Source organism: Trachemys scripta, chromosome 2, assembly GCF_013100865.1.
Source record: "Trachemys scripta elegans isolate TJP31775 chromosome 2, CAS_Tse_1.0, whole genome shotgun sequence".
NCBI classification, from domain to species: domain Eukaryota; kingdom Metazoa; phylum Chordata; order Testudines; family Emydidae; genus Trachemys; species Trachemys scripta.
Window position 1 is genome coordinate 90212174 of NC_048299.1, and position 16071 is coordinate 90228244.

The following is a 16071-nucleotide window of genomic DNA, read 5'->3' on the forward strand; positions in this document are numbered from 1 at the left end:
GAATCATGATAATCACCAGAGCTGGAAAAACCTAAGGAGCTTGTGTTTATATTTAAAATTTAAGTGCAGACATTTTTAATACAGAAAATGTAATGTCTCTGTTAGGTGGGGTCATCTCCCGGATCATGATAATGAGAAATCACGTCCCCTGTCCCACTGAGCGAAAAAACAACTCAGCTGGTGCAGGATTTCTCCCCGCGCAGTTTACCCCAGTGAGTAGAGAGATGTGTAGGAAGAGGTCCGTGTGTAAATGCAGCCAGCGGGCCCGGGGCAGGGATTACAGCGCTGGCTACTCTCGGGCTGTTGGCCTCACAGCCTGAGTGCGCACGAGGCTCGGGGCTCGAGAACGTGACCCGCGTTGCGTTACCCCGAACCACCCACTGCTGCCGTTCAACACGTGGGGTGGACAACACGGCGCCCTCGCCCGGTAACCAGCGCCGTCACCGCCGCCTGCAGCCCGGGAGGGGCGCCACAGGCCCGGGCCTGCCACAAGAACTACGGGGAGGGGAGGGGGAATCACTTTCCCTCCAAGGCGAATCCTCCTAGTGACCAGCAGCGATACCGCCCCCCCCAACAGGAAACTCTTGGATGACCTTTCACCTCTCAAAGCGGAAGCTGCGGCCGTCGTCCCCGCGCTGTGGGCGGAGAAGCGGATTGGGCTGTAGACCCGGCCGGAACTCACGCATGAAACCTTCCGGTCGTGACGTTTAGGGGAGTCTCTCGCGTGGTGTCGATACTCTCCCGGCCGGCAGCGGGGAGAAAGCTCGCGCTAGTGAGCGCCTATCCCCCGCCCCCCGCTGTACGCGCGTGCGCAGTGTGCGCCGTGTCCCCTGTGTGTGTGTGTGTCAGTCGCACAGCGCGGAGGCCTCTCGATCGCTGCACGGCTGCGAGTGACCGAGGCGCCGGGATCGAGCCGCCGGGAGTGCGCGTAGCTGGGACACCTACGGCGCGACATTGACCCTGGGACTCAAGGAGGAGCCGGGGGGGGCAGCGCGGCCCGCAGGCGCCGCCGGAGGGGCCGAGAGAGGCGAGCAGCAGCCGCCGCCGGAGGAGGAGGCGGCGCGGGCCGGGATGGAGTGAGGAGGCCGCCGTGAGACTCTTCCGTGTTGCGGGGACAGTGGGAGGCCGGGCCTAAGAGCCTCCGGGCTCGTTGGAGACTGAGACCCCCCAAGCCCCACCCCCCGCTGCTGCCGGGCGGCCCGAGCGCGGGGGTCGCGCGGCCCGATGTGAGGCGCGGCCGGGCGGGCGGCGCGGTCTGTGAGGCGGGCTGCGGGGCCGGGGTCTGTCTGTGCGCGGCGCGGTGTCTCCATGGCGCCGGCAGCGCCCTGAAGGCGGCGGCGGCGGATTCGCAGGCCGCGTCCTAGTCCTCGGTCTTGAGTGATCTCGATGCCGAGCACCTCGGACGCGGCGCCAGCTGGAGGGAGCGGGGGAAGCCGGGGCTGGGGCGGCTCGGCAGCGGTGGAGGCGCCGGCGGACAAGAAGCGGCTACATCACCGGAGACGGAAGCGCTTCGCGGCCCAGCCGCAGCCTCCCGCTCCGCCGCCGCCGGCTCCTCACCCGCTGCTGTTTCCACTCTTGCAGCCGCCGCTCCTGCAGCCGCCGCTGCCGCCGCAGTCTCTGCTGTTCCTGGCGGCCACCAGCGCCTCCTCCTGCTGCGGGGACGGGGGGGAGCGGAAGCGGCCCCGGGGCAAGCGGCGCTCGGGGTCCCGGCACAAGCGGCGTCGGGGCCGCGGGGGAGGCGCAGGGGGCGGCGGCGGCGGCGCCCAGGAGCCGGAGAAGCGGCGCGGTAGCGGGGGGCTGAGCACTCTGGTGGAGGAGTACGACGACGTGAGCTCCCAGTCCGAGGGGCTGGTGGGAAGCGGAGCGGCCGGACCAGGCGGGGCGGGGAGCGGCGGGGGAAGCCCGGCCTCCTCCTCCGGCGGGGGGAGCCAGCGCCCCCGGGGGGAGTCGGAGCGGAGCAGCCGGCCGCGCCGGGAACATCGCGGCAGCAGCGGTCGCTCCAGAGAGCGGCACCGGGAGCACCGCAGGCGGGGGGAGGAGAAGCAGCAGGAGGGGACGGCGGTAGCCAGGGGGGGAGCCGAGGCTTCCTCTTCCTCCTCCAAGTCCCGCAGCCGCCACAATCAGACCGGGGGCCAGGACCGGGAGGGCCCCAAGAGCAGCAGTGGCGGCGGCAGCGACGCCCGCAGGAAGGGCCCGGCCGCCTCCCCCAGCAGTGGCAGGAAGGAGTGGGAGGGCAAAGCGCACAAGAGCAGGACTAAAGCGGCCAAAGAGCCGCCCTCGGCCTACAAGGACCCGCCGAAGGCTTATCGGGAGGATAAGGCAGAGCCTAGGGCCTACAGGCGGCAGCGATCGTCCCCCAGCCCCGGCAGGGACGACAGCCCCCCGTCGCACAGGGCCTCCCAGAGCCAGAGGAGCCGCAAATCGCCCAGCCCCATCGGCGGGCGCTCCCCCCTCAGCCCATACAGCCGCCGCCGATCCCCTAGCTACAGCCGGCACAGCTCGTACGAACGCGGTGGGGATGTGTCGCCCAGTCCCTACAGCAGCAGCTGGCGCCGCTCTCGGAGCCCCTACAGCCCCACTGTCAGGTGAGTTGGTGTTGGAGATATGATACTGTGTGTATGTCTACGGAGAAGAGTGTTGGGGGCGGGTGGGGGTTATGTCCACGGGGAGGCTCTGTCCCGAATAACTTGGGTGGGGAAACGGGGAGATTTATATCTATTTTAGGGGGAAAACGGGGTTTTCTGTTGTCCCATCCCATTGGGGAGAAGGATGGGGAGAGGCTGTGATATACTAAAATCATGCTCCTGCCTTGTCCTTGGGGCAGGGAAGAGACCTTAATGCAACAAAGTGGACCTGTCACATCATCTCCTTTTTCTCTTGTAGAGAAGAGAGATTGTAAAGATAAAATCTCCCCTGTGTGGGGGAGTGGTTATAAACTTCCTATTATAATATTATCTGAAGTGGGAAATATCCTCAGTGGGGGATGGTGAAGACCTTTGGGGCACTATGTCTGTTAAATGTTATAATCAGCAGATTTCCCTCATAATCATCCTGTTCCTGTTTAACCCCAGAGATAGGTAAATGTTAAGTTCTTTTATAGCTTAGTTAATCTTTTAGCACTGAGTTAGTTAAAAATTAAATTGAATAAAATATGGGGCATTTAGTGTTTGTAATTGTGTAAATTATTAGTGCAAACTTTGTTTTTGTAGAAAAAGGCAATATTTAAATGCTGCAAAGGAATTATGCATGTTTCACTAAGTACTTAATTTTTTAAAAATTATGTTTAGGTCCTTATCCTGCAAAGATTTACCACTGTGTTTAAACTTCATGCACTGCAAGTAGTTCCATTGATATCAGTGAGCACTTGTAGTGCAAAAAGTTAAGTGTGTGTGTTTTGGCAGGGTCAGGGTCTTTCTCTGATTAATGTATATGCTAACCTGATGGCTAAGTTCTGTTTTTTGTATATGCAGAAAAAAATGGCTTCAATAATGGCTGAGTATTGTCAGGTAGAGTTATCTACCTTTTGTATTTGTACTGCAAAGATATTTATTATTAACTGGATTTTTGAGAGGGCTGTGTTTGGCCTGTGCATATTTCCAAAAGAAGAACTATATTTGTAATAAAAAAAATCTTGTGATGGTCTTGGGCCAATAATTGATTTATCTTAAAGTTGTTACAAACTGATGTGTAAAGTTATTCAGGTTCTAAAAATATTTGTATTTTTAAGTTTTACCACTCCATTGACAAGAATTCTGTAGGCTCCATGAAAAACAATTTCATGCTCCCTCCGATGGTTCTGTATCAGTTAACACTTTGGCCAGCGCTCATTGAAAATGGTGCATGTTCTCTGAGCCATCCCTGGCATTCTACTGAGGCTTTCACTTTCTGGATGGGCACTAAACATTGAAGTGGTTGAGTAACTCAATTTGTATCCCGTATTATGTTGGGGGGAATAAAACAAAGATGGTTTTTAAAAATAAGATGTATTCGAAGTTGCAGTTGTGAAACATCTTAGTAAACTTCAGAATGTTTCAAAACAGGAAAAAATATTCATAATCTGAACAAGGACAATCATTAGGATGAAAACTATTTGTCATTTAAGGGTGTTATTGGTTAAAGAAACTTTTTTTTTTTTTAAATTATCATGATTTAGGAAACAGTTGGATTTAGGAAATATTGATTGAATTCAGAATTGCTGAATTATGACCTGATGTGTGCACTGAGTGGAATTCTTTGGCAGTATTCCAGTCATGAAGTGCAGTAATATGCCATGGGGTTTCAACTAAGGAATTGCCATATCTGATACAATTAGTAGTTCATCTAGTCCAGTTTATTTTTCTTTACACAGCTGCCAGTAAGAAATGCTTTATAGGAAGGTGCATGAAACTGTGTAGTGGACCATTACAAAACAAAGTAGGCTTTTGGTTTGAAGCATGAGAGTTTCTATCCCTTAAATTAAAAAATTTTCTAATTTGTCATACAAATGTCTGAATTGAAAATCTGGTGGCTTGTTTTCCAGAATTTCTTTGCATTTTCTCCAGTTCATCTGTGATTTCTGTCCAGTCTCTTAGTCTATACAGAGATACTTCTATATTTACTAATTTCCCTAGCAGATGTGTTCTTTCTGACTTGCTGGAGGAGTTGGGGGCAGCCAGTGGGAGACTGCATTTATAGAGACATTGAGGGAGGAAGGGATGGCCTTCTGATTAGGGCTTTGGACTTAGAAGATCTGGGTTAAATTCCATGCCCTGCAGTTGACCTTGGCTGGGTCATGTATACTCTTTTTGACTGTTTCTTGTCTATAAAATGGGGATGATACTGCCTGAAGTGGACGTGAAGATAAATTCATTAATGCTTGCACAGTGCTCAGATGCTCTGATGATAAAGGGCCATAGTTCTTGGGTATGCATAGTTCTGGGGTATACTTGAGTCATCCTCAGCACCTGTCTGCTTTTCCATCAGTTTAACTAAGCCTCCCCAAAAGTATTAATTTTCTATAATGGGAGTTCTTTGCCTTTAACACACAATAGGTCTGTAACTTGAACACTGTCTTCAATTCATCCCTCTCTAAAATGTCGCATATAGGGCATGTCTAAATCTTTCAATTTCTCCCTGCATAGCATCTCTAATATCTGGCTTTTCCTTTTTGTCATTATTACTAAAACTCACATTCAGGCCTGCATTACTCATGTCTTCGCTCTTGCAGCCTCCTCTCTGGCCTTGATAAATCCTATTTTGCCCTATTTATATGCATTCAAAATGCCGCTCTGAACATAATTTTCTTTGCCTGTTGCTGTCGAAGAATATAGTGGATTTTCCATGCTTCTGTTCTTAAATCTGTCCTTCATATTGAGGACAGCAGGAAGGATTAATGATGGCCAGCTTGGGATGGCCTTTTCTCACACATGGAATAGAGGTTTCAGTTTTGGTCTTATCTATACAAGAAAATTGAACCATTTTAAACTTTGTTTGTTAAGCCTCTGTGTAGACATCCTTATTTTACTTTGAGTGGCTTATTTCAATTTAATTTAAACTGATTCCTAATCAGCTAAATGGGAATAAGCCTGGTTTAAACCAAAATAAGTGTTCATATAAACTCTTGCACCAGTGTAACTAAATCAGTTTAAAATTGCATATTCCTTGTGTAGACAAAGTCTAAAAGTTTTACTGTCTTGATCAAGGGGATAGGAGGCTTTTTAAGTTGCTTGCTGGAGCAGTTGGGCCAGCCAGTGGTAGAACAGGCCACAGTATTGATAGGGAGGTTTTAAGAGCTGTCTAATTTAGATGTTTCTAAAGCAGCTATTATTTAGGGCTGGGCTTTTCAAAAGGGACTATGGGAGTTAACCACCCAAATTGCCTTGAAAGATAGAAATTATCCATCCATTCCAATGCCTTGTTGCTTTTGAGAGTACACCTTGAAGAGGTACATCAGTTACCAGTCCATCCCACCTCACAAATCTCTGGGAGTCTGTTCAGTGTCTCACTTGCTTTATGAGAAAAGGTATAAAGAGAAGTTTCACTGTTTTTGAAGGTTTTCCTGTTGTGGGCGTATCAGAAAATTCTGGGCAGTTTTCATCTGCCCCAATATAAATATTATGCACTAGTTTATATATATCCATTTTGTGGGGCATTTTTGGAATTATGTAAATAAAATTGAAGGTTATAATATGAATCTTGAATCAGTTAATGTGCATTTCTTAGTCAGTTGCATAAATGAATGATGCTCTGCCAAATAAGTTGGAAGGGTTTGCTGCATAGTTTAGGCTATAGTTGCATGGGCAAGTGTAATGCTTTCATGACGGTAACAGCTTCTTAGGGCATGTACATCTTGACCTGTATGATATAAAGCAGTGGTTCTCAAATTTCATTGCACCGTGACCCCCTTTCTGACAACAAAAAATATTACATGACCCTAGGAAGGGAACTGAAGCCTGAGTGTAGGCCTGCTGCCCTGAGTGAGGGGCCTATAACCTGAGCTCCGCTGTCCAGGGCTGAAACCAAAGCCTGAGCCCCGCCACCCAGGGCTGAAGCCCTTGGGCTTTGGCTTTGGGTGGTGGGGCTGAGGGTTCGGGTTCGGCTTCGGGCCCTAGCACGTCTAACGCCAGCTGTGGTGATCCCATTAAAACAGGGTTGTGACCCACTTTGGGATCCTGACCCTCAGTTTGAGAACCGCTGGTTATAAAGGCTTCATTCTGGGCTAGTGTCTAGGTGTAATGGTGTTATGATAATTGGCTTGTAGTCTGTTTCCTAACGATAATGCCTAGAACTGCACAAAATGTGCTTGCAGTAATGCTACATTGCTATCTGTCTCTAGCAATTTTGGTATCTAAGGAGGGTGAAAATGAAGATAAGGTGAATAAACTTTTACAGTGCTTTAGGTATTTTGTCTTCAAGGCTTGGAAAAAAGGATTACGTACGTTTTCAGCTAGATGACTGAACTTCCCAGCCGGAAGCTTTATATAAAATATGGGGGATGGAGAAGAAACTAATGAGGTCCAGGGACACAACAGCTCCAGTGACTTCACTAGCTTATAACTTAAATAAGCAGCAGCAGAGTGAAACTGACATGATACTTGTCTGTTCACAGAGTTCTGAATTGCACTTGTGAAATTGACTAGTGCAAGGGTTCTCAAACCGGGGTTAGGACCCCTCAGGGGGTCACGAGGTTATTACATGGGGGGTTGTGAAATGTATTAAAAAGTGTTTTTAATTTATATGGGGGGTCGCACTCAGAGGCTATGTGAAAGGTCACCAGTACAAAAGTTTGAGAACCACTGGACTAGTGTCTTGTCATTTTCAACCTGTTGCTGCTTGGAGGTGGGCTCTGAGCATCCGCAGACATTGGATCAGTTTACCTATGGTTCACATCTGGAAGTTTATTTTTGCAACCATAAGGGTTAAAAATATAGTTTTTCATTAAAAACCTTGAATTCTACAGGCACTGTTTAAGTTTAAGCTCCATCACTTGTCAGTGAAAACTTTCAACTCATTGCCAATGAGTAGGTGAGTGGATTTTTCAAGACCTGTTGTGCTTGGGCTGAATGAGATCAGTTTTAGTGTTTCTTTGCTGGACTGGGAGACAAATGAACATTAGCTATTAAGATACTACTTGAAATAATTGGTAGTGTTGCCTATGTTTTTCTTTTGTCTATATTCACAGAGTTATTCTGTAGGAACAGATTGCATATTTAAGATAATAGAAGAATGAGGATATAAGGTATTTCTGTAGCAACTAGATTGAACTTTGAACACTCTAGTATAAAAATATAAAATATAACAAAACCATATTGCAACAAACTTTTCATATCTGTATTAGAGTATTTAAACTTTCTCTAGTAACTAATTCTGATGTGTTTTACAAAGCATGGAATTGTAAAACAAGATTAGGTAGCTTCCCATGACTTCATTCAGGTAATCCAGGTCATTGTAAACTGTGTGATCACAGGTTCAACTCGCATAACCTAATATATTTGCTTTAATTTGTCTATACCCAGTGCAACACCAAAGGTCTTGTGCAACCACCTGTATGTAATTTTCCCAATATAAACATCCATTCATTTTAATTGTATGAAATATTCAAACATATTAGTACCTCTGCCTATGTGTGAAATAAAACAATGTGACTTTTTTTTTTTAGCAGAGATGTTTTTCTATTTGAAGGATGGGGTATTCTAAAAATACTTGTTATTAAAGTTCTGTTTAGAACAAAGCTTTCCTTGAAAAACTTAAAATTTAGAACTTCAGTTTAAGATAGGGAATGGAAGAGCTTTTAAAAATTCTGAATACTTGTTCTTTTACCTAATTTATATCTATCTGATGTATATCAAGGACCTCTGTCATTGTGGTGTGAGTTCTGAATTCAGAATTTAAGATTTACATTGGGAGTGGATCGGCCATTACACAAAGTAAAAATATTTCCCCATGCTTATTTCCCACCCCACCCACTACAGTTCCTCACATCTCCTTGTCAATGGCTGGAAATGGGCCGTTTTCATTACCACTACAAACAGTTCTTTTTCTCTCCTGCTGATAATAGCTCACCTTAACTGATCACTCTCCTTATAGTGTGTATTTTAACATCCATTGTTTCATGTTTTCTGCGTGTGTGTGTGTATGTGTATGTATATATATCTTCCTACTGTATTTTCCACTACATGCATATGATGAAGTGGGCTGTAGTCCACGAAAGCTTATGCTCAAATAAATTTGTTAGTCTCTAAAGTTCCTCAGGTACTCCTGTTCTTTTTGCGGATACAGACTAACATGGCTGCTACTCTGAAACATTTTTACTTGTAGTGGACTTAAGTTTTTACCTCTCCTTTGTTCAGTGGCTCTCTTCTTGTTCTTTTTCCTTATCTTTGGTTATTATGGGCTGGATTTTTGAAAAACAGTTAATTTTGCAAAGCATTCTGAAAACAGGCCTGAGGTCGGACTAATCTCTGTTGGTAAATAATTCCCTGAGCAAGGGTTCTCTACTGAGGACACATTAGTTATAAAATTAAATTAAGGAGAAAATAAAATTACTAAATTTCAAAATTACCCAAAATTCCTGATTTTTTTTTTTTTTTTTTTTTTTTTAGATTTGCTAATGACTTCAAAATACTGAAGGAATAGAATTTGAATATCTGGATAAAATTAAGACATGTGGCACTTGCTCAAATAGCAGTACTAAATAGTTTTTATATATATAGCTGTGTGCAATGCAAATGTAGACATTGAACTAAAAACTGGACTAAAGGAAAAACATGATTAATGGTATATCACATGAGAGAAAATTTGTCCTATCATAGCTAAGGAGAATTAAGCAAATTTAAGATTATTAATGCACAGAGGGAATTTAGGCTAAAATTATAATTAACCAGAATATCTTGTCATTGGTGGTTCAAATTACTGAGTGATCATATGGGTATATAGTGTCTTGGGAAACTTATGGTAAAAGTCAATTGATTAAATTTAGAGATCTGCCTTTTCAAATATTTTTAAAAGAACAGATAATTACAGTGGAAGACTATGGTGCTTATATACCATTTGCTAGGGTTGAGCTGTAGATTCCATTTTAACCTGCTCCCCTTGTTTCGGTTACTGATAACTTCCTCAAACATCTTCTTGTGATGATCTCTGAGGTGTTGCATCTTGGCCTAAAGTTGAATATTTTATTAAGGAATTGGGAAAAATCAGTTCAGCTGTTCTTGAACTCTGCAAATATTGGGGGAAAAAATCCTGATAAGTTCTGATTAAAATGTTTGCTGTTGCGTAATTCAAATGGCTGAAAGTCAACACTTCAAACTTGGCTTTCTCTTGAATGTCTAATTAAAAGGAAAAACCATAAAGGTTTAAACAAAATCTTGTAAATGTTTTAAAAGGTTATGAACAGTGAAAGCTAGCATTTTTTTGCTTGAGTTTAAATTTGTTTTTCTGACATGCTACTAGTCTGTGTTAACAATGGTGATATGCCTCTAAAGTATTTAATCCCCTTTTTAATAAAAGGGGGTGGGGTGGGAAAGAGTGATGTAACAAAGAACTCAAGCACTTCAATCAAGAAATTCACAAACTTAAGATTCCAGCTATAAAATTCTCACTTGGTACATACACATGGTTATTTCTACGTAATATATTGCTGTTTTTTTCATTCTGTACCTTTTAAAATATTCAGATGATACAATGTAGCAATTAATGTTCCATTATAAACTAACTACTGGAGTTTTCTGACTTCAATGTGCTTGATTATTCAAATGTTACATTAACTTTTTGCATTAATTCTTAAATACACTAGGTTTTGATGCAACTTGTATAATTAACATTGAAGGTATGACAGAATCTTGGAATAACAGTTTTGTGATAGTTTTGAGGCATGCATCTGACAAAATCCAGTATCCAAAGTAGTAGCTTGTTGTGAAAGCTCTCCAGTAATTAAGCAGAGATAAAGGGACAACCAATCTGCTTTGAAAAATGTAAGAAGTTAAGCAAAAGTTGTGTTAAATCATGCTTAAAAATACAGTGCTTTATCCTGTTTGCTAATCTGTGAAAGCATTACCCAAAACCATGCTGGATTTGGTTGTTTTGGAGAAAGCCCTCTACTATTATTCCTTTCTCTATTTTTTACTATCTCTTGTCATTTATGCTGTGTTTTGTGTCTTTCCCTTTTTCTGCTTTCCATTTGTGTCTAGCAGCAGTACTATACATTTAACCTATTTCAGAGAGAAACCAATATAACCTAATTTCACTCCTAGTATGTTCTTCTGAAGCTGGCTCCAGAAAAACATGTGGTCAGGTGTCAAGAACTCCTAAGTTCTAATTCTATCTCGTTTGTCTATGTTTCTCTCCATCTATAAAATAGGATTTGTAGTCCTTGTCTACTTCAGAAGTGTTGTATGAATTTTTGTAATGTTTTGAAAAGTATAGTGCTATATAAATGCTAAAAATTAGGTGTGAAGTGCTGCTGTGCTATAGCAATGCAGTGTTCCCTTTGTTAGGTAAATAAGTAAATATGACCGGTGCTTGTGTGTTGACAAACACCAAACAATGTCAGCTGCTGGGCATAAACATGGAAAAATTGAAACAGACTGATATAAAGCCAGGATTTTTTTAAATTGTTTTCCATCCACAGTTCCCTCTAAAAATCTAGCATTATGGCAACTTCCTTCAGTTGAGGAGGACTGGATGTGGTACTTAAGTCTTGTACTGCCTCTAGTCTCCCCAGACTGGGCAAAGATCCTTTTTAAATTCTTCACTAGTTAATGCAACAGATATTTACAAAAATATAGTTTCTTAGGTAAAATAAAAAATAAATGTAGAAATTTATGACTAAGCACAAAGAATCTGGTGGCAAATACATGTAAGATGGGGCAATATATATATGTCAGTAGTCTTTGAAGAACTGAGCAGACTTCTGATATAAGCACTGTTAAGAAGTCAGGTGCCTGTCATGATGTCCTCTAACTTTTACAGTACACAAATCTGATATTTACCATAAAGATTCTTTTAAAACAAGCACATTATCTGGACAAAGTCCGGACATCATGTGTGAGACCATTTTTACAACTTTGTGACTTGATCTTTTTTTAAACTAAGGTGTAGCCTCTAAATAATGTTAAAACCAGTTGGTATATGCTTGAGACCAAATTCTTCCCTCAGTTGGGAAAATGGAGTTCTGTACACTCATCTGAGGACAGACTTTTTTTCCTGAAAGGTAACCTGTAAAGGGGAAAAAATTGTGCTTGTACCCTCTTTCTTTCCTTTGGCATATCAGGAAGGCCTGAAGTTTTTTTTCCTTTTCTGCTTTTCTATTTTTTTATATATATTAAGCATTAGGGTCCAGTCTAGGCTGTTAGTCTGTTACGACTAGTAAACTAAGGAAATGATGAAATTATCGGTCAAAAGAGTAGAAGTTAAGTGTTTGAAAGAGGAAGAGTATTTTAGTCAGACTGTTTAAAAACTGTTTTTTGATTAGGACCTATGAAACTTGAATGACTAACACTTGGGGTAAAAGACGGTTTCCTCAAAGATTCAGCATTCTGGCCCATTCAGTTAAGTGCTATAGTTCACAAACATCTCTGTGAGACCTCCATACAGTCTGTCAAGACTAAAGCCTCTCCCCTTCTATGTTGATGCAGTTACATTGGTATAAAGATGCTCATAACAGTAAAGCTCTTTTCTATATGGGATGGGAAAATAAGCTATAGCAACATAAGGCAACTTTGTACTGGTATAACTGTGTCCACACAATGAGTTGTACCAGTGTAATTATTTAAGAAAAAAAAAAAATCTCACACTCCTAATTGAAATAGTTGTACCACTTTGAAAGCGTCATGTCAACTAGGCCTGGGAAAGTATTTTGGAACTTTTGGCGAATCATAGAATATCTGGGTTGGAAGGGACCTCAGGAGGTCATCTAGTCCAACCCCCTGCTCAAAGCAGGACCCATCCCCAGACAGATTTTTGCCCCAGATCCCTAAATGGCCCTCTCAAGGATTGAACTCACAACCCTGGGTTTAGCAGGCCAATGTGCAAACCACTGAGCTATCCCCTCCCCCAATGTAGTTAATACATTTAACTAATATGTTTTAGAACCCTAATGTAGATGGGGCCAAGTTTCATTTTAATACTTTAGCTGGGCGAGGTTGAAGGGTTTAGCTCCACCAGTTAGTTTTAAAATACTGTGTTGTCTATGCTAGAGTTTTAAAACTCATGTTAGCCAACATGTTTTCAAACTACATCTTTCATTCTAGTGTAGGCAAGTTTCTAGAAGTCCTCCAGAAAAACTGGAGAATGCAAGACTTGACATTTCTCATATTTCCAAGGTCAAAAACAAGCAGAAAAAAAATGTGTGTGGGGAGGGGTGATAGAACAAAAACTTACAGACATACATAATGCGGGGGGGGGGGGAGGAGGGGCATTTTGGTTCTGTCTTGCCTTTTATTAAAAGTAGAAAATGTTCTCCCTATTTTACGGATGAGGGACCTAAGGCATAGAAATGTAAGTGACATTCCCAAGGTCAGCAACTAAATTATAGAGTAAGGAAAAGAACTCAAGTCTCCAGACTCCAAGCAGTGTGTTTAGTTCACTAAACCACTGCTTCCATTAAAAGTTAATTTGGAGTATTTTTCTTAATTTTTTATGTGCCAGAGCTGCAACATACTTATCTGAAAAAGTGCATTTTACATAATTATTTCAGTCTCAATTGGAAATGCTGTAGAGTACAGTGATTTCCCCCCCCCCCCTCCAATTTTCTTCTTTTCTGACCTCTTCCAGTTCTGCCAGAGGGTTCTGTAAAACCTTCTTTCTGGCACAGAAGTGAATTATGTTAAACTTCTCGGGAACTGGGTATATATCTTGGAGAAAAGATTTTGGTTGATTTTTCTGTGTTTTGAACTGTTAAATTGTTCTGACATATTTAATGAAATATAGCTCCATATAGCCACTAGTTTGTTTGTTTAGTTTATAGCATATTGCAGCAGTCCTACTTAATCTAAACGTGCTATCAACGTGGTTAACTCAGTGAAATCTTGATATTTCAATAGCAAGAGTTGAAAACCCCTACTTTCCTCATACAAGATTCATGTTTCTCTTGGAAATTAACCAATATATATGTAATAGAATCTTCTCTATTTTAATACTGTATAACACAAGATCAACTTATCTGAAGCACATATATGTATATGAATAAAATATATTATGCACAATCAGAATTGAATTAGCTGGTACTATTCAAACACATGAAACATTCCAGGAACATTCATGATATTTGTTTCCTTGTTTTAGCTGCCAGTTCTTAGATGTTGTCTGGTTATATTTGTTATGAGCTGAAGTGTACAGCACACTGAGAACTCTGATCCTCACTATTCTAGCTTATTTTTTTAACCTAGATAAATGGACTCACTGAAATAACTTTTCCCCCCAGGAATGATCTAGTCAAGAAAAGTAGAATTACAGTGTAGTTCCACTAAACTTAATGTAGAACAATGGATATGGTGAATATGCTTGGTGACAGATATGCATAGTAAAATAAAGTGGATGAAGAAACACTTTCATAAATTTTCAGTAATAAGTTAGGGCACTTCGCTTATATTTTACTCAGAGCAGCCAATTTTTAACACCTGTGGTCTAAATTGGCAGTTTGTCTCTAGTAGTTTGCAACAAAAAACTAAATCAAAACTACTAGGCAAGTCGAAATATGGAATCTATTGAATTAGTAAAGTAAAAATGCATGTGAACTGGTATCTTTCACAGTGGCTTCAAACAATTGCTGAGCTTTCTCCATAACTACTAACATTTTCTCTTTTGGATATTTTTCCCTCCTGGGCCCTTGTAAATGTGTGTCCTGTTCTGTTCTCTGTACATGTGCAGAAATCCAGATGATTGACGTTCTTTTCTTCTCTCCCCTGTTGCTCTTCCTTTTCTGCAATGTAAATAAATAACATACGGTAGTATGACAGCTTGTCGGTTACATATGCTTGTGATGAGGTGCAGGGGATATGCAGGGAGAATTATCTGTCTAAAAAAAGTATGGACTGTCTTACAAAAATGCAGTAATACAGCATTATGCTTGTATCATTATGTCCTCAGAAATGAAAGTTAAGATTGAATGTGTCTTTCAGTTTGCCTCTTTGTGCGCAGCTCACCACAATAGTTTCTAACTATGTATTCAGTAGTATTTCTCAAATATAAGATAATGATAAAAAGTTACTGCAACAATAGTTAACCAGATATTTTTATAAGGCAGCAAATTCACAAATTAAGGTTCTTAAAGCAATATTACTTCAGCTTTATAAATAGTGTTTTCTCTTCCTCTTTTTCTTCTTTAAGTGTATAACTTAATATTTCAATTTGCTAAATATGTACTAGAAACATTAACAAGAGGTCCAAAATTGCAGAATTAACATTGCTGTAGTTCCATAACTTTTTTTCCTGTCAACACAGCAATTTTTTATCCTCATATTTATGTAGTTTTTAAAATGGTTGTTGCTTAGTATCAAGCTATTTCTATCAGCAAGCAAAGAACGGTTCTGACACCGAGGAAGGAAATGAACAGCTGATCAGAAGGCATGCAGTGTGTTTTCTGTGTGTTTATATTTTTGTGATTTCCTAATGACTTTTTACAAAGGAGCTCTGCTAAAAAAAGATTCATAATATAACCTGAGGTCCTGTGTGGTTATGTCTGTGCTATGGATATTGTATTCAGAGATAGAGTTCTCATTGTTTCTGAAAGTTTTTCCATATGCGTTTATTTAGATTCATGTTCACCCTTTAAACATAGTAATGGCAGTGACAGTATTTGCAAAAGCTGCTTAGTAATAAGGAAGGCAGGTTAAATAAACAGACATTCTTTATTTTTAAGCCTAAATTGACCAAATCTTTACTGTTTTGAAGCAGGAGATCAGCAAAATCCCGAAGCAGAAGCCCTTACTCATCAAGACGCTCAAGGTCTCGCAGCAGGCACAGATTATCTAGGTCCAGAAGTCGCCACTCGAGTATTTCTCCTAGCACACTGACTCTGAAAAGTAGCCTGGCTGCTGAGTTGAATAAGAACAAAAAAGCTAGAGCTGCAGAAGCAGCCAAAGCCAATGCAAAAATTTCAAACACCTCTACGCCTACTAAGGGAAACACTGACACTGGTGTGAGTGTACCTCAAACAAACAATGTGAAGGATCTGAAGAAAATAAAAACTGAGCATACACCTTCTCCTACAAGTGGTGCAACTTTGAAAAATGACAAGACAAAAGCAAAGGTCTCTGTTCAGGAGACAAAGGTGGAAAATAATTTGATTGTAGACAAAGTGGCTAAACAGAAAGCAGCAGCAGCAGTAAAAGAGAATAAATCAGTTGTTGTAAAGCAGCAACCAGTCACTGTAAAAGAGAAAAACAAACCACATACACCAAATGTAGGAGCCAAGGAGAAAGATAGAAATGTTGCGCTACTAACCTCCACGCTGCCACCCTTGCCTTTCCCTCCCATGCTGCCTGAAGATATAGATACTGACAGGTGAGTATATACATTCACGTATATTTTTAAAGAAATAAAAACTTGCACAATTGCATAGGACTGATCAAAAGCTCCACTTTAGGCAGTTTG

General features: G+C 41.9%; 1 protein-coding gene across 4 annotated transcripts in view; it reads left to right on the forward strand.

Moving 5' to 3' along the window:
• Nucleotides 1–725: 725 nt before the first annotated feature.
• CDK13 (cyclin dependent kinase 13) overlaps nucleotides 726–16071 on the forward strand; it is a 64899-nt gene continuing 49553 nt past the window's right edge. Inside the window, exons 1-2 of one of the 4 annotated variants that reach the window (XM_034761242.1) lie at nucleotides 726–2585; nucleotides 15370–15981. In XM_034761242.1, the coding sequence (XP_034617133.1) occupies nucleotides 1387–2585; nucleotides 15370–15981 (1811 nt within the window). In that variant the 5' untranslated portion in view covers nucleotides 726–1386. The remainder of the gene's footprint in view (nucleotides 2586–15369; nucleotides 15982–16071) is intronic. The other 3 variants (XM_034761244.1, XM_034761243.1, XM_034761245.1) reach the window with 3 other exon arrangements.